General features: G+C 41.6%; 1 protein-coding gene across 15 annotated transcripts in view; it reads right to left on the bottom strand.

Annotated features, from left to right (window-relative positions):
- The window catches only part of magi1.L (membrane associated guanylate kinase, WW and PDZ domain containing 1 L homeolog), a 314,414-nt gene that overhangs the window by 90,126 nt on the left and 211,108 nt on the right, over positions 1-13,180 (bottom strand). For all 15 annotated transcript variants that reach the window (XM_041590905.1, XM_041590911.1, XM_041590915.1 and 12 more), the window contains exon 3: positions 383-502. In XM_041590905.1, coding sequence (XP_041446839.1) covers positions 383-502 — 120 coding nt within the window. The remainder of the gene's footprint in view (positions 1-382; positions 503-13,180) is intronic.

Below are 13,180 nucleotides of genomic sequence, written 5' to 3'. Positions count from 1 at the left end.
GAGCATCACTTTTCTATGAATAATTCATTAGGATTAAACAAGCAAATGCCACATTCTCCTTGTGTCAATACCATCTTTGGAAAGGGCATGCCTGGCCATCCTCTGAATGAATAACCTGTATTTAAATAGATTCAGCCCCTGTGCCAAGCAACAATGGTGGAAGTTGGGGCACAGGGGAAATACGGCATCACCCAACTTCCAGTAAAGCTAAAGGCTGAATAATCCAGTTCACAGGTCACATAAAAAAGCTGCCAAACTTCACAGTTTAAAACCTGGCACAGTTTAGGCCATGCCCAATATATGCCCATGGCACGCTCTAGTTTGTTAAAGAGACAGAAGGAATCAAACAGGAAAATCCAGCAAACAGGGATTGGAATCTCACCTTCATATGTGCCAACTTCAAGTAGTGTTCCACTTTTTTCAAGTTCCAAAAACTCCTGAACAGTCAGAAATTTATAGTCCGTTCCCGGGACCTCCCCTTCTCTCGGCGATCGGGTGGTGCCTGTTCCAAAGCAAGGAGGACAGGGTGATTAAAGAGGAATAAACGATGAGAAAAATCATTGTTAATGATAATTGAGCCTAGTTCATTATTTCATGTAAGAAGTTCCTGCCTATAACTAGCATGCTAATTGCACTGATTTATGAACCCGACACAAGCAGAGTGGCCAAATAATGAGGAAAGATATTCATCATCCCCCTTTGTTTATCATCTTGTTGCCTTGATATGTGGGCAGCCATATTGCAAAGTGTGGGAGGAGCTGCAGCTCCTTTCAGTGATGTGTGTGTACCTCTGATATATTCACCCACCATTGGTTTTCACTACTATCAGTTAATTAAACCATGCACTAAAATTCACCTTATCTTGATTTAGTTATGGAAAGAGTAGGGGGTGTAGTCAGAGTGAGGGGTGTGACCAGAGTAAGGGGGTGTGACCAGAGTAAAGGGTGTGGCCAGAATAAGGGGCGTGGGCAGAGTAGGGGGTGTGGGCAGAGTAAAGGGTGTGGCCAGAGTAAGGGGTGTGGGCAGATAGCAATAGTATATAAAGATTACTTTGCATAATGATATTTAATGTTACAATGTTTTACATAAAACGAACCTTTCTAAGAGTAAAAACCTGTCTAAAAACAGATCTGCGGGGGATTCGTTTCCAAACATTGGATTAGTTATGGTCGTGGAGCAAATTCCATGATCAGCACAAGACCGTTAAATTAATCTCACACCTCGTAACACTCTAGGGGTGATAATGCGTCAGTGCTATATAAATAACAGATAATAATCATAACAATCACAATCAATTTGTAAACTGGACTGCAAGATAAACTAATATGCTAATTAGGGTTTACTCTATGTCATGTCAATTTACATGGATTTTTTGGGAGTCGCCCCTTGTAATTTAGACCCCCCCCCTGGAACTATAGTAGGGTGACTGTTACCCCAATGTTTCTATATATCTGTAACCTTGTTATGAGCTAAGGGGACCCAGCCTGAAGGCCAGTTAGGGGGAGATTTGGGGTGAGTGTTTATTTGTGCCCTGGGTACCCCTGGAACTATAGCAGGGTGACTGTTACCCAATGTTTCTATATATCTGTAACCTTGTTATGAGCTAAGGGGGCCCAGCCTGAAGGCCAGTTAGGGGGAAATTTGGGGTGAGTGCTTATTTGGGCCCTAGGTACCCCTGGAACTATAGCAGGGTGACTGTTACCCCAATGTTTCTATATATCTGTAACCTTGTTATGAGCTAAGGGGCCCAGTCTGAAGGCCAGTTAGGGGGAGATTTGGGGTGAGTGCTTATTTGTACCCTGGGTACCCCTGGAACTATAGCAGGGTGACTGTTTCCCCAATGTTTCTATATATCTGTAACCTTGTTATGAGCTAAGGGGGGCCAGTCTGAAGGCCAGTTAGGGGGAGATTTGGAGTGAGTGCTTATTTGTGCCCTGGGTACCCCTGGAACTATAACAGGGTGACTGTTACCCCAATGTTTCTATATATCTGTAACTTTGTTATGAGCTAAGGGGGCCCAGCCAGAAGGCCAGTTAGGGGGAGATTTGGGGTGAGTGCTTATTTGTACCCTGGGTACCCCTGGAACTATAGCAGGTGTTTCTATATCTCTACAACCTTATTTGCTATGGGCACCCAGCCTCAGTTAGGGGGTTATTTGGGGTGCTTATTTGTGCCCTGGGTACCCCTGGAACTGTAGTAGTGATTGTTACCACAATGTTTCTATACACATGTAACAAACAGGGCTATCCAGCAGTCAAAGGAATCCACAGGGCCAAAACAAAAAATATTTGTAGAATTTAAAATTTACACTTCACCATGGGCTCTACACATTTTATGCCCTACAGGCACTTAGTCATTGTCTCATGAGGTCTGGGGCTTGTGCACTTGTACCACTTGTTACACTCGGTGAGTTATCGACTGTAATTTCTATATATCTGTAACCTTTAGACTAAAGGGGGCCCTGAAACATTTGACAGCCACTTGACAAGAACAATACAGTAGTTCTCTCAATCACAAGACCACATTTTTTTTCTCTCCAAAATCTTCCAACAAAATAGAACGTTCCACTATGGCCACACTAATTATCAGGCAGTAGGAACCAGGCGAATGAATGCAGCATCTGGCGTCACTAAGGAACGCAATAGAAGAGAACAGTGAAAGCAGCTGGCAGTTCTGTACATTGTGCAAATAGCTGGACTGGTTTATTGAGAGTGAAGAAAGCCACTTTCACTTGTTTCCGGCCTCCAGAATTACATTTAAAAAAAAAACAAAAACAAAAAACAGCATTTGTATGTTTCACGTGGTAGATTTGTGAAAAACTTTTTGAAAGTCAAGGTAGACCACTGTAAGCACGAAGAGAGACCCTTCCAGACTCTGTGGATTCTGGTAAATGCTTTAAGATTAGGGTTGCCACCTGGCCAGTGTTATTATTAAAGGGATCCTGTCATCGGAAAACATGTTTTTTTAAGAACGTATCAGTTAATAGTGCTTCTCCAGCAGAATTCTGCACTGAAATCCATTTCTCAAAAGAGCAAACAGATTTTTTTATATTCAATTTTGAAATCTGACGTGGGGTTAGACATTTTGTCAATTTCCCAGCTGCTCCCAGTCATCAGACTTCTGCCTGAACTTTAGGAGAGAAATGCTTTCTGTTAGGCTGCTGTTTTTCCTTCTCAATGTAACTGAATGTGTCTCAGTGGGACATGGGTTTTTACTATTGAGTGTTGTTCTTAGATCTACCAGGCAGCTGTTATCTTGTGTTAGGGAGCTGTTATCTGGTTACCTTCCTATTGTTCTTTTGTTTGGCTGCTGGGGGGGGGGAAAAGGGAGGGGGTGATATCACTCCAACTTGCAGTACAGCAGTAAAGAGTGACTGAAGTTTATCAGAGCACAAGTCACATGACTTGGGGCAGCTGGGAAACTGACAATATGTCTAGCCCCATGTCAGATTTCAAAATTGAATATAAAAAAAATCTTTTGAGAAATGGATTTCAGTGTAGAATTCTGCTGGAGCAGCACTATTAACTGATTCATTTTGAAAAAATGTTTTTTTCCCATGACAGTATCCCTTTAATAGGATAAAATTTTAAAATATTTAGGAAGGCCGGTATTTTTTTCCATAAAAGGTGGCAACCCTATGTAAGATGCCATAGACAGTTTTGGGCTGGTGGGAGACTATTTCGCCCACTGTGTACTTGAAAGGCCAGCACCTATTTTTGAATCCCAGTCCAGACCTGGAACCTTCTCAAGTGGAAACGGACTGGGCAGGTAACCAGAAGAACCAGAAGGGGAAGAAGGCCTGGCACGGTCAGACTGGTGTCCATAGAAACCATTCGTGGAACAAAGCCTGGAACAGACACGAGGTTCCCTGGGCATGGAACAAATGGAACATCAGTAGCCTCAACTTCTCATGTAGCTAGAAAATTGGCAGCCTGGTTATGTAACTATGGGAACAGAGATGTCAAAAGCTTCAGAGAGGTCCTCCATGGAGGCTGTAGCACTGTCTATACTCTTTGCTTGTTAGTCTGTTGCTGCTTATTAATCAAGTCAATGAAGGCAGCATGCAAAATGGGACGTGTAGGGAGATGAAAGGAGGGGATGTATTTGGGTTCCTGTAACCACATACTTTAATAAAGCTTTTATAAGGATATGAACGGCAAGGCACTCTGTGATGGTCAACACTCGTTACCCTCAACCCAACCTTTAAGTTTGAGCTGCAAACAACCAACTCATCCTGCGACCCCCAGTCTGGACCATGAGAATGTGGCATTTAGTGAATTCTCTGGTCAGATTCCAGCACACGCCAATGCTTCGGCCAAGTGCCACCTGATATGAGTTGCTTGCAATAGAAGACAATGTTATGTCAGTGGGACACATCTCCCTATGTATAGCCAGCTTCAGAATCCAGTTGTGAGAGGGGGTTAATAGGCTGAGAGAACCAGAACCGACCCAGTAAATAATAATATATAATTAGCTATTATTATTATCTAAACAAGGATCATAAGAACAACATTAGTATCACTGGGACTGTAACAATGTTTTCTTAAAGGGGAAACTAAATAAAAAGAACTTTTTTTGTTGTGCCCCATTTCCCTAATTCTCTGTGTCAACAACGGAGGGAAAACCAATAGGAGGGAGGGGGGGGGATATGCACTAATTATTTGTTTCCACCAACTAGAAAGAGTTGAAAAGAGACTTCTTACGACTAGTGATGGGCAAATTTCTCCCGTTTCGCTGAAAAATTTGCGATTTCCCACAAAATTTGCGAAATCTGAAAAAATTATGAAAATCAGTCATTTTCATGAAAAATCACGAAATTCGTAAATTGGCGTCTGCGTCCAAGCTGATGCTGGCGTTAAAGTCAATGGGCGTCTGAATAGTGTCGAAGTACGCCGATTTTGACGCGAGCAACTTTTCGGTCGCAAGTCCAAAAAATGTTGACACCGGCGAAATTTCGCTAGCAAATTTTACGCAGCGAATTTGTGCCAGGCGAATTTATTTGCCTGTCAATACTTATGACTGTCACAACTATACACTGCTTTATGGGGGTAAAATAGCAGGGCCAACATGCCCTCAGGCCAATGGCTTTGGAATCTCAGCAAATATCGAAATCTCTATTAGTGAAACGAGGAGAGAAATGCCCCCCCCAGTAGCTCCTGAACTAAGTGACAAGCTGCCTGCTGGCCGCACGCCTGACAGATGGTGAATCAAAGGGGTTTGTGAGCCGCCTGGATGTGTGCGATGATTAAAACCTCACTAAAACAAACCCACACAATGTTTGCTTTCCAGTGCTGAAAACACACACACAAAAGGGGGGAAAAGCTGCACCTTCTTATTTGCTTTCATGACAAAGTTATTCGTGGTTTTGCCTAATGACAAAAAATATTGAAGTAATTTCCCAATATACATGTAAGGGTTAGTTCACAGAGGGTGTTTTGGGGAGATTTGGTCGCCTGGCGACTAATCGCCTCGTTTTTGCGGCGACCAATCTCCCCACACGCCTACCCTGTTCCTGTGCCGGCTAAAATAAAAAACCGACGGCGCTAATCACACGCGGCGGTTCGTTTTCCAAAGTCGCCCGAATGAGGAAACTTCAGGCGACTTCGGAAAACGAATCGCGCACCGGCGTTTTTTTATTTTAGCCGGCGCAGGAACAGGGAAGGAGTTTGGCAAGATTGGTCGCCGCAAAAACGAGGCGATTAGTCGCCAGGCGACCAAATCTCCCCAAAACGCCCAGTGTGAACTAACCCTAAATGTGATTGCTATTGAATTCAGTATCTGTTTATCCCTTTTCTGTCCTCTAGTTCTGACTTGCACAGAACAGACCTCTGCTACATCGTTTTATTATCTGGCTTCTGCTACATAGTTTCAGGAGTCGGAACCAGCAGGCCAGAGAAAACAGACAAAAATAATTAAAGTAACTTTCCAATATACATGTAAATGCGAATACTATTGAAATCAGTATCTGTTTATCCCTTTTCTGTCCTCTAGTTCTGACTCTTGCACAGAACAGACCTCTGCTACATCATTTTATTATCTGGCTTCTGCTACATGTAGGGTTGCCTCCTTTTCTGGAAATAAATACCAGCCTTCCTATATATTTATCTTTATTCCCTATTAATAACATTAGACTCAGCCATCATTTTTACTGGCCAGGCGGCAAGCCTTGCTACATTGTTTCAGGAGTCAGAACCAGCAGGCCAGAGAAGACAAGACAAAAAATATCTAAGCAATTTCCCAATATACATGTAGATGGGATTGCCGTTGAAAGCAATATCCATTTAACCCTTTTCTGTCCTATAGTTCTGACTCTTGCACAGAACAGAACTCTGCTCCATTGTTTCATCATCTGGCTTCTGCTACATTGTTTCAGGAGTCAGAACCAGCAGGCCAGCAGAGGAGACAGACAAAATTATTGAAGCAACATCCCAATATACTATTGATATAACTATTGAAATGGTCTTGATTTTTTCTCGTTTGTATTTTTTAAATTATTTTCCTCCTTCTTCTGAGTCTTTCCAGCTTTCAAATGGGGGTCACTGACCCCATCTAAAAAACAAATGCTCTGTAAAGGATACACATGTATTGTTATTGTTACTTATTATTACTCATCTTTCTATTCAGGCCTCTCCTATTCATATCCCAGTCTCTTATGTATATCAATGCATGGTTGTTGGGGTAATTTGGACCCTAGCAACTAGATCACTGAAATAAACTGAAGAGCTGCCGTTAGCTTGCAGCCTCGTTACAGAGTGTTCTAGATCGGCTGTGCATAATAAATAAAGCATACTAATTACCCACGTGATCTTGTCAGAGTGCTTTATATAACTCTTCCCCATCATCTCTTTATCTATGCATGGCAGGACTCCGTCTCACCGACGGCACGGAATAGCGGCGAGTTACTCCTGTCACATATGTAATTACCATTACTGTGATAATTAATAAGCCACACAGGGACGGCTTATACGTTTGCTCATCTCTAGCCGTTATACTTATAACTCTGTCCTGATAAGAGGAACACCGACCCAGCACAGAGAGAGGTTACGTGCAGGTGGTAAATGGAGGAGGAAATTGCTATAAATAAGAACAAAAATCCTTACTCCCCAACATTTTGGAGGAACAAAATATTTTTTGACTTGCCCTTTAGGGTTGGGACAGACTGGCAGATTCAGGGAGATTTAGTCGCCTGGCGTCTGCGGGCCGACAATCTCCCCGAACTGCCTTCCGTCTGCTTTCCGCCTGCTTGAATGAAGAATAGCCTGCGCTAATGCACTCGTGTCGCTTCGATTTCCAATGTCGCCCAGGCGACTTCGGAAATCGAAGTGCCGCAAGTGCATTAGCGCAGGCGATTCTTTGTCTGCCCCAACCCTTAAGCTGCAAGCCACAGTTTCCCCAAGAAACCTGCTTATCTTAAATTGTTACAATTGCTTCTTTGCTTATCTGTTACAAAATTGTTACAAAAAGTATCTAAGTGCACCTGTTACGTATTCTGAGCTCTCTGCCAAAAGCCAATTAAGTTTTTGAAACTTAATACCTTTTCTGGCTGTTCAGTGCAGGAGATCAAAGAGAAAGTCAGACATTTCAGTAACAAACCTGGGACTGTGGGTTCTGCTGTCAAAATCGGGACTGTCCCTCGAAAAATGGGACAGTTGGGAGGTATGAAACTAGGGATGCACCGAATCCAGGATTCCTATTTCCTAAAATTGGAATCCTAATTTGCATATGTACATTAGGGGCAGGTAGGTAAATCATGTGACTTTTCATAACAAGAGTTTTTTTTCACTTTTTCCTTTCCTGCCCCTAATTTGCATATGCAAATTAGGACTCTGATTCAGTTTTCGTATTCACCCGAATCTTTCGGTGGAATCGGTGCATCCCTATATGAAACATACACATTACGCAATTTTGAAAGTTTAATTTTAAAGGGGTGGTTTGACTTTTAGCATGTTATAAAAAATGCCCACCTCTCCAATTAGTCTATCTATTTTTATAGTTTTAATTATTTGCCTTCTTCTTCTGACTCTTTGCAGCTATCAAATGGGGGTCACTGACCCCATCTAAACACAAATGCTCTGTAAGGCTACAAATGTATTGTTACTTTTATTATTTACTTTTATTTATTACTCGTCTTGTTTTTCCAGGCCCTCTCCTATTTATTCATATCAATGCATGGTTGCTATGGTAATTTGGGCCCTAGCAACCAGAATAATGATGATATCAGTCTTCTATAGTCTCTCTCTCTCTCTCTCTCTCTCGTTGGCCAGTATAGGCGCAATACGATATCACATAGTGCGGTTTCATGGCTTTATTGCGGATTATGTCTGACTGCAAGTTGAAGGCTAATTGCATAGTTACAGAACTTCTGGCTTTGCGCTTGTGTTGGGATAATTATCCCTTGTACCAAATGTTCCCCCAGACAGATAAGGATGAAATAATAATGTACATTGATTATGCAAAAGCCATCAGTGGAGCCCGTGGGCAGACTGGGGCCAGAACATTATCTTTCCGGACCAGATCCAACTATTTGGTCAGGTCTGATCTACAAGATATTGTTTGTTTTACAAGTACAGTGTATGATACAGCGCCAGACTGTGCCCCCTAGAGCCCAATGCAGAACCTGAACTCAAGGGCCCACTTTTACAACACTAAGGGGCATATTTATCAAGGGTCGACTTTCGAATTGAAAAAAAACGTAATTCGAATTCAAAAAGACCAACCGAAATTAAGTCAATTAAGTTTTTGGTCGAATAGGTCAGTTTTCGATCGAAAAGGTCCGTATTTGGCGAATATGAATAGCGAATTCGATCAAATTAGATTAGAAGAGAAAAAAAAAACTAACTTTTTTCGAGATTTATTATACCAGGATGCTGCAAAAAGCCTGAATTTGAAAATCCGACATCTCAGACCTGTCGAGGTCTTGTATAAGTCAATGGGAGAAGTGCCGATCCCAACTGGAATTTATCGCGGTCTGCACTGGGTTTATCCTGAAAATTCGACTTTTAGGGGGGGGGGGTTTGGAAAAAAATTAAAAAGATTCAGAAAAAAAAGACAGAAAAATCATTCTGGGAAAAGAGAGAAAAATGTAAGCGATTTGGGTTATCGTTCAATTTTATCGAGTTTTTCCTACGATCCGTTTAAATCACGTTTTTTTAATTAATAAATAAGCCACAATTGGGCATGGGTGTTTGGTCATGGTATTTTTTAATAAAATATGAGATAAATTCGGATTTTAGTAAATAATCCCTTAATGTCTTATTGTCCCTGGCTGGGGCCCCATAAGGTACAGAATGCAAATCCTCTGGCAGGCAAGACCGACCCTCGTGGGATGAGACAAGGTTTAATATTATTATTGATTTATTTCTCCCAGTTTATTCTTCAGACTGTAGCTTTGGATTTCAAGCCAAATTCCTAGTTTCTTGGGGGGAGACACCCTAGCAACCAGCTACCAACTGAAAGGTAACCTGGGCATCAGTTGAACGGAGATGAATTAACCATTTGAGTGCCAGGCAGCTCTTTGACCTGCCCATCTAAATTGAGACAACCACTTTACAGCATATATCAAGGAGAATAACCCAGAAATGTCCAGTAAAATCTACAGTGCACAGCACTCAACAGGTTAAAATCACCAAAAAAATAAAATAAAAACACAATTTGAATACTACCGCTTGTATCACATTTACATTTAGATTAAACCCCTTGATGGCCAAGGCTGTTTTTAGGCCAAGAGCAGAGGTTACGTGTTAAAGGGGAGGTTCACCTTTTTTAGTTAACATTTAGGGGCACATTTACTAAGGGTCAAATATTGAGGGTTAATTAACCCTCGATATTCGACTATCGAAGTTAAATCCTTCGACTTCGAATATCGAAGTCGAAGGATTTACCGCTATTCGTTCGATCGAACGATTGAAGGAATAATCGTTTGATCGAACGATTAAATCCTACGAATCTAACAATTCAAAGGATTTTAATCCATTGATCGAATGAAATTCCTTCGATCAAAAAAACCTTGGAAAGCCTATGGGGACCTTCCCCATAGGCTAACATTGATGCTCGTGGGTTTTAGGTGGCGAAGTAGGGGGTCGAAGTTTTTTTTAAAGAGACAGTACTTCGACTATTGAATGGTCAAATAGTCGAACTATTTTTAGTTAGAATCGTTCGAAGTCGTAGTCAAAGGTCGATGGTCAAAGTAGCCAAAAAAACACTTCGAAATTGGAAGTTTTTTTCATTCGAATCCTTCACTCAAAGCTGAGTAAATGTGCCCCTAGTATGTTAGAATAGCATTCTAAGCAACTTTTCAGTTGGTCTTCATTTTTTTCTAAGCAACTTTTCAATTGGTCTACTTTTTTTTTTTAATAGTTTTTGAATTATTTGCTTTCTTCTGACTCTTTCCAGCTTTCAAATGGGGTCACTGACCCCATCTAAAAAACAAATTCTACACATTTATTGTTATTGCTACTTTTTATGATTCGTCTTTCTATTCAGGCCTCTCCTATTCATGTTCCAGTCTCTTATTCAAATCAATGCATGGTTGCTAGGGGAATTTGGAACCTAGCAACCAGATTGCTGCAATTGAGAGGGCTACTGAATTAAAAAGCTAAATAACTCAAAAACCACAAATCAAACCAATTGCAAATCATCTCAGAATATCACTCTCTATATTGTAAAAAAAAGTTAATTTAAACAACCATGGTAATTTGACCCAGGCTCAGCCCGGATCCATTATACAGGATTTGATTTGGAAGGTTGAGGCCAGCCTGCGAGGGACACAAGGGCTTTAGGCAAGGCTGAACCTGCAAGCTGAACCAGTGTAATGAACAGAAATAAGAAATCCATTGGGGAAATAAAGAAATGTACTTGCCCTTTAAAGACAGTTCTGCATCCTTAATTAGCAATAACTGAATAATTAAGGACGTGGCCTTCCTTCAGTGAACTCTATTCTCCCTTGTTATTTATTATATCCCACATGGCTTTTAGCGTAACGCCAGTTTAACCCCTCAGCCAGTGAGGTTTTATGATTCCATTAAGATCGCTGGCCATATAGATGAGGGGAGGAAGAGGAGGAGGAGGAGGAGGAAGAGGAAAAAAAAAACACAGACAGCTGGCCGCCTGCCCACAATATAAATCCTATAAAAGGCTCTTGATTTACCAAAAGTCACTCCTGGAAAAAAAAAAAAAAATCTCTTAAAATGGTCAGTGCACATGTTAAACTATAAGGCCCTGACAGTGACCGGCAGTATTTGTTTAGCCCTATGGCTCCCCCACTAACCAACATTCTGGCCACACGGCCTTCCACATTCTGGGATTCACTGACCTGTAAAAAGCCATTATGGGAAAGTAAGTGGAGAAGAGCTGCAGACTGCAACACTGCTACAATGGTATATGCAGTCATGAGCAGCAGTGTCGAGAATAGGCTCAGGGGCTATTAGTGTGACTTTTTATTTTTACTTTCCGTTTTGGGCCCTAAGGAAAAATCAAAAAGTAGCAGTATTAGCATTATTATACAGACAGCAGGTTCATCTTGCTCATTATTAAAAACTGTCAGTTATTACACAGAGTTTCATCACTGACCTTCCCAGACCTCCCCACCGAGGACTTGAACTCTTCCAACTCTTGTAGCAGATCAATGCTGTTCCCTCTGTAATGTGAAAGCCCCGGAGGGGTGGGGGTGGAATCCAAAACCACCTGTCATCCCAACAGATGCAGCTTATACAATGCTCCTTTCAGACAGATGAACAACTTAACAACAAGGGCTCCTGCCCCCTATACACCCTCTCCAAAAAAAAACAGCTTCTACTAAAGGCTTTTTTTTTTTTTTTTTTTAAAGGGGAACTATCGGCAGAAATGAAAATGTAATATAAGCTTCATCATACTGAAATCAGAAGCTTTCTAAATACAATCAAACGATTATTTCAGAAACAAAACAGAATTTTTCATTGATTGTATTTCGAAAACTTCTTATTTCAGTATGCTGAAGCTTATATTGAATTTCACTTAATTTTCGCAATAGTTCCCCTTTAAATATGGACGTGAAGAACTGGGCAGGCCCATAGAGCAAAGCCGCTCCGTTTATTGTAGGGTCCAAGAGAAAGGGAAACCTGCAAGGAACATGATCTCTCACCATTACGTGGCTGTTAAACATACACCCAGTCTAATAAATATATTTATATAAATAAAATAGGTTGGATAAAAGCCACAGGGCACCCCCCATGGGATTCCTTTCCTGCAGTGTTGGACTGGGCTTCCTTGGACTCAGAACCAGATATCCAGGACCCCCTCTCACAGCAATTAGATGCAGCCAGTGCCTAATAATGTCATGGATTTCATACAGGCCTATGGAAATAAGAAAGGGCTAAAAAGAATTGTGATTGGCTGGGGCCCACTGGGAGATCCTTTGAGACTCTGTCTGCCCCCCGATGTCACATACCGGCCCTGCTAAGTCACGTCCCACCCCGTTACATCATGGCCCCGCCTCCCGCTACATCACGGTGCAGCCTCCCCGCCCTGGAAAGGTGGTAACTCTATATACCACTATAAATGCTAATAAGGGGTGAAGTTTGGATTTTTATTCTGTTGGGATTGAGGCCCAAGATACTCATCACTTTACACCACCAACCTGTTCTTCCCATGATTGGGGGTACCACACCTCCCAACATTTTGGAAATAAAAAAAAAAAAAGGGGGCCAAAAAAGTTGGAGCGTGTAGCATGGTGAACTTTTAGACCACACCCATTTTGTTGCCACACCCCCTAATTACCATGTTCATTTTACAAAATTTGGCTGGTTATGAAAGTTTGAACATATTTCTGTGTTTTTTTCAGTTTTGCTAATGAAGGTGAATTGCCCTTTAAGCTGCGGGTCTAAAGGTCCCCATAGAGGCAAAGATTTTTCTTGCCGAACGACCGATTTTAGGGAAGCCCGACCGATCCTTCGAAATTATCGTGCGGTTAATGCGATTCGAACGATCGTACATCTTACGGTTTTTCGGTCGACATCTGTCAGGAAATTGATCAGCCAGGTTAAAAAAATCTTTGTCGGTCCCAGTGCAATCTATCTATGTTTGTAGGGCCAAGCAGGCAGCTCCCCTTTGTTTTCCTGGTAAATTGGTCTTTTTAGTTGATGGACAATTCGTACAATCGTTGAGAGATAATCGTGGTCTCACGATGATGATCGGATCTTTTAAA

This window comes from Xenopus laevis, chromosome 4L (assembly GCF_017654675.1).
Source record: "Xenopus laevis strain J_2021 chromosome 4L, Xenopus_laevis_v10.1, whole genome shotgun sequence".
NCBI lineage: Eukaryota > Metazoa > Chordata > Amphibia > Anura > Pipidae > Xenopus > Xenopus laevis.
This window is presented reverse-complemented; position numbering and strand designations above follow the sequence as displayed.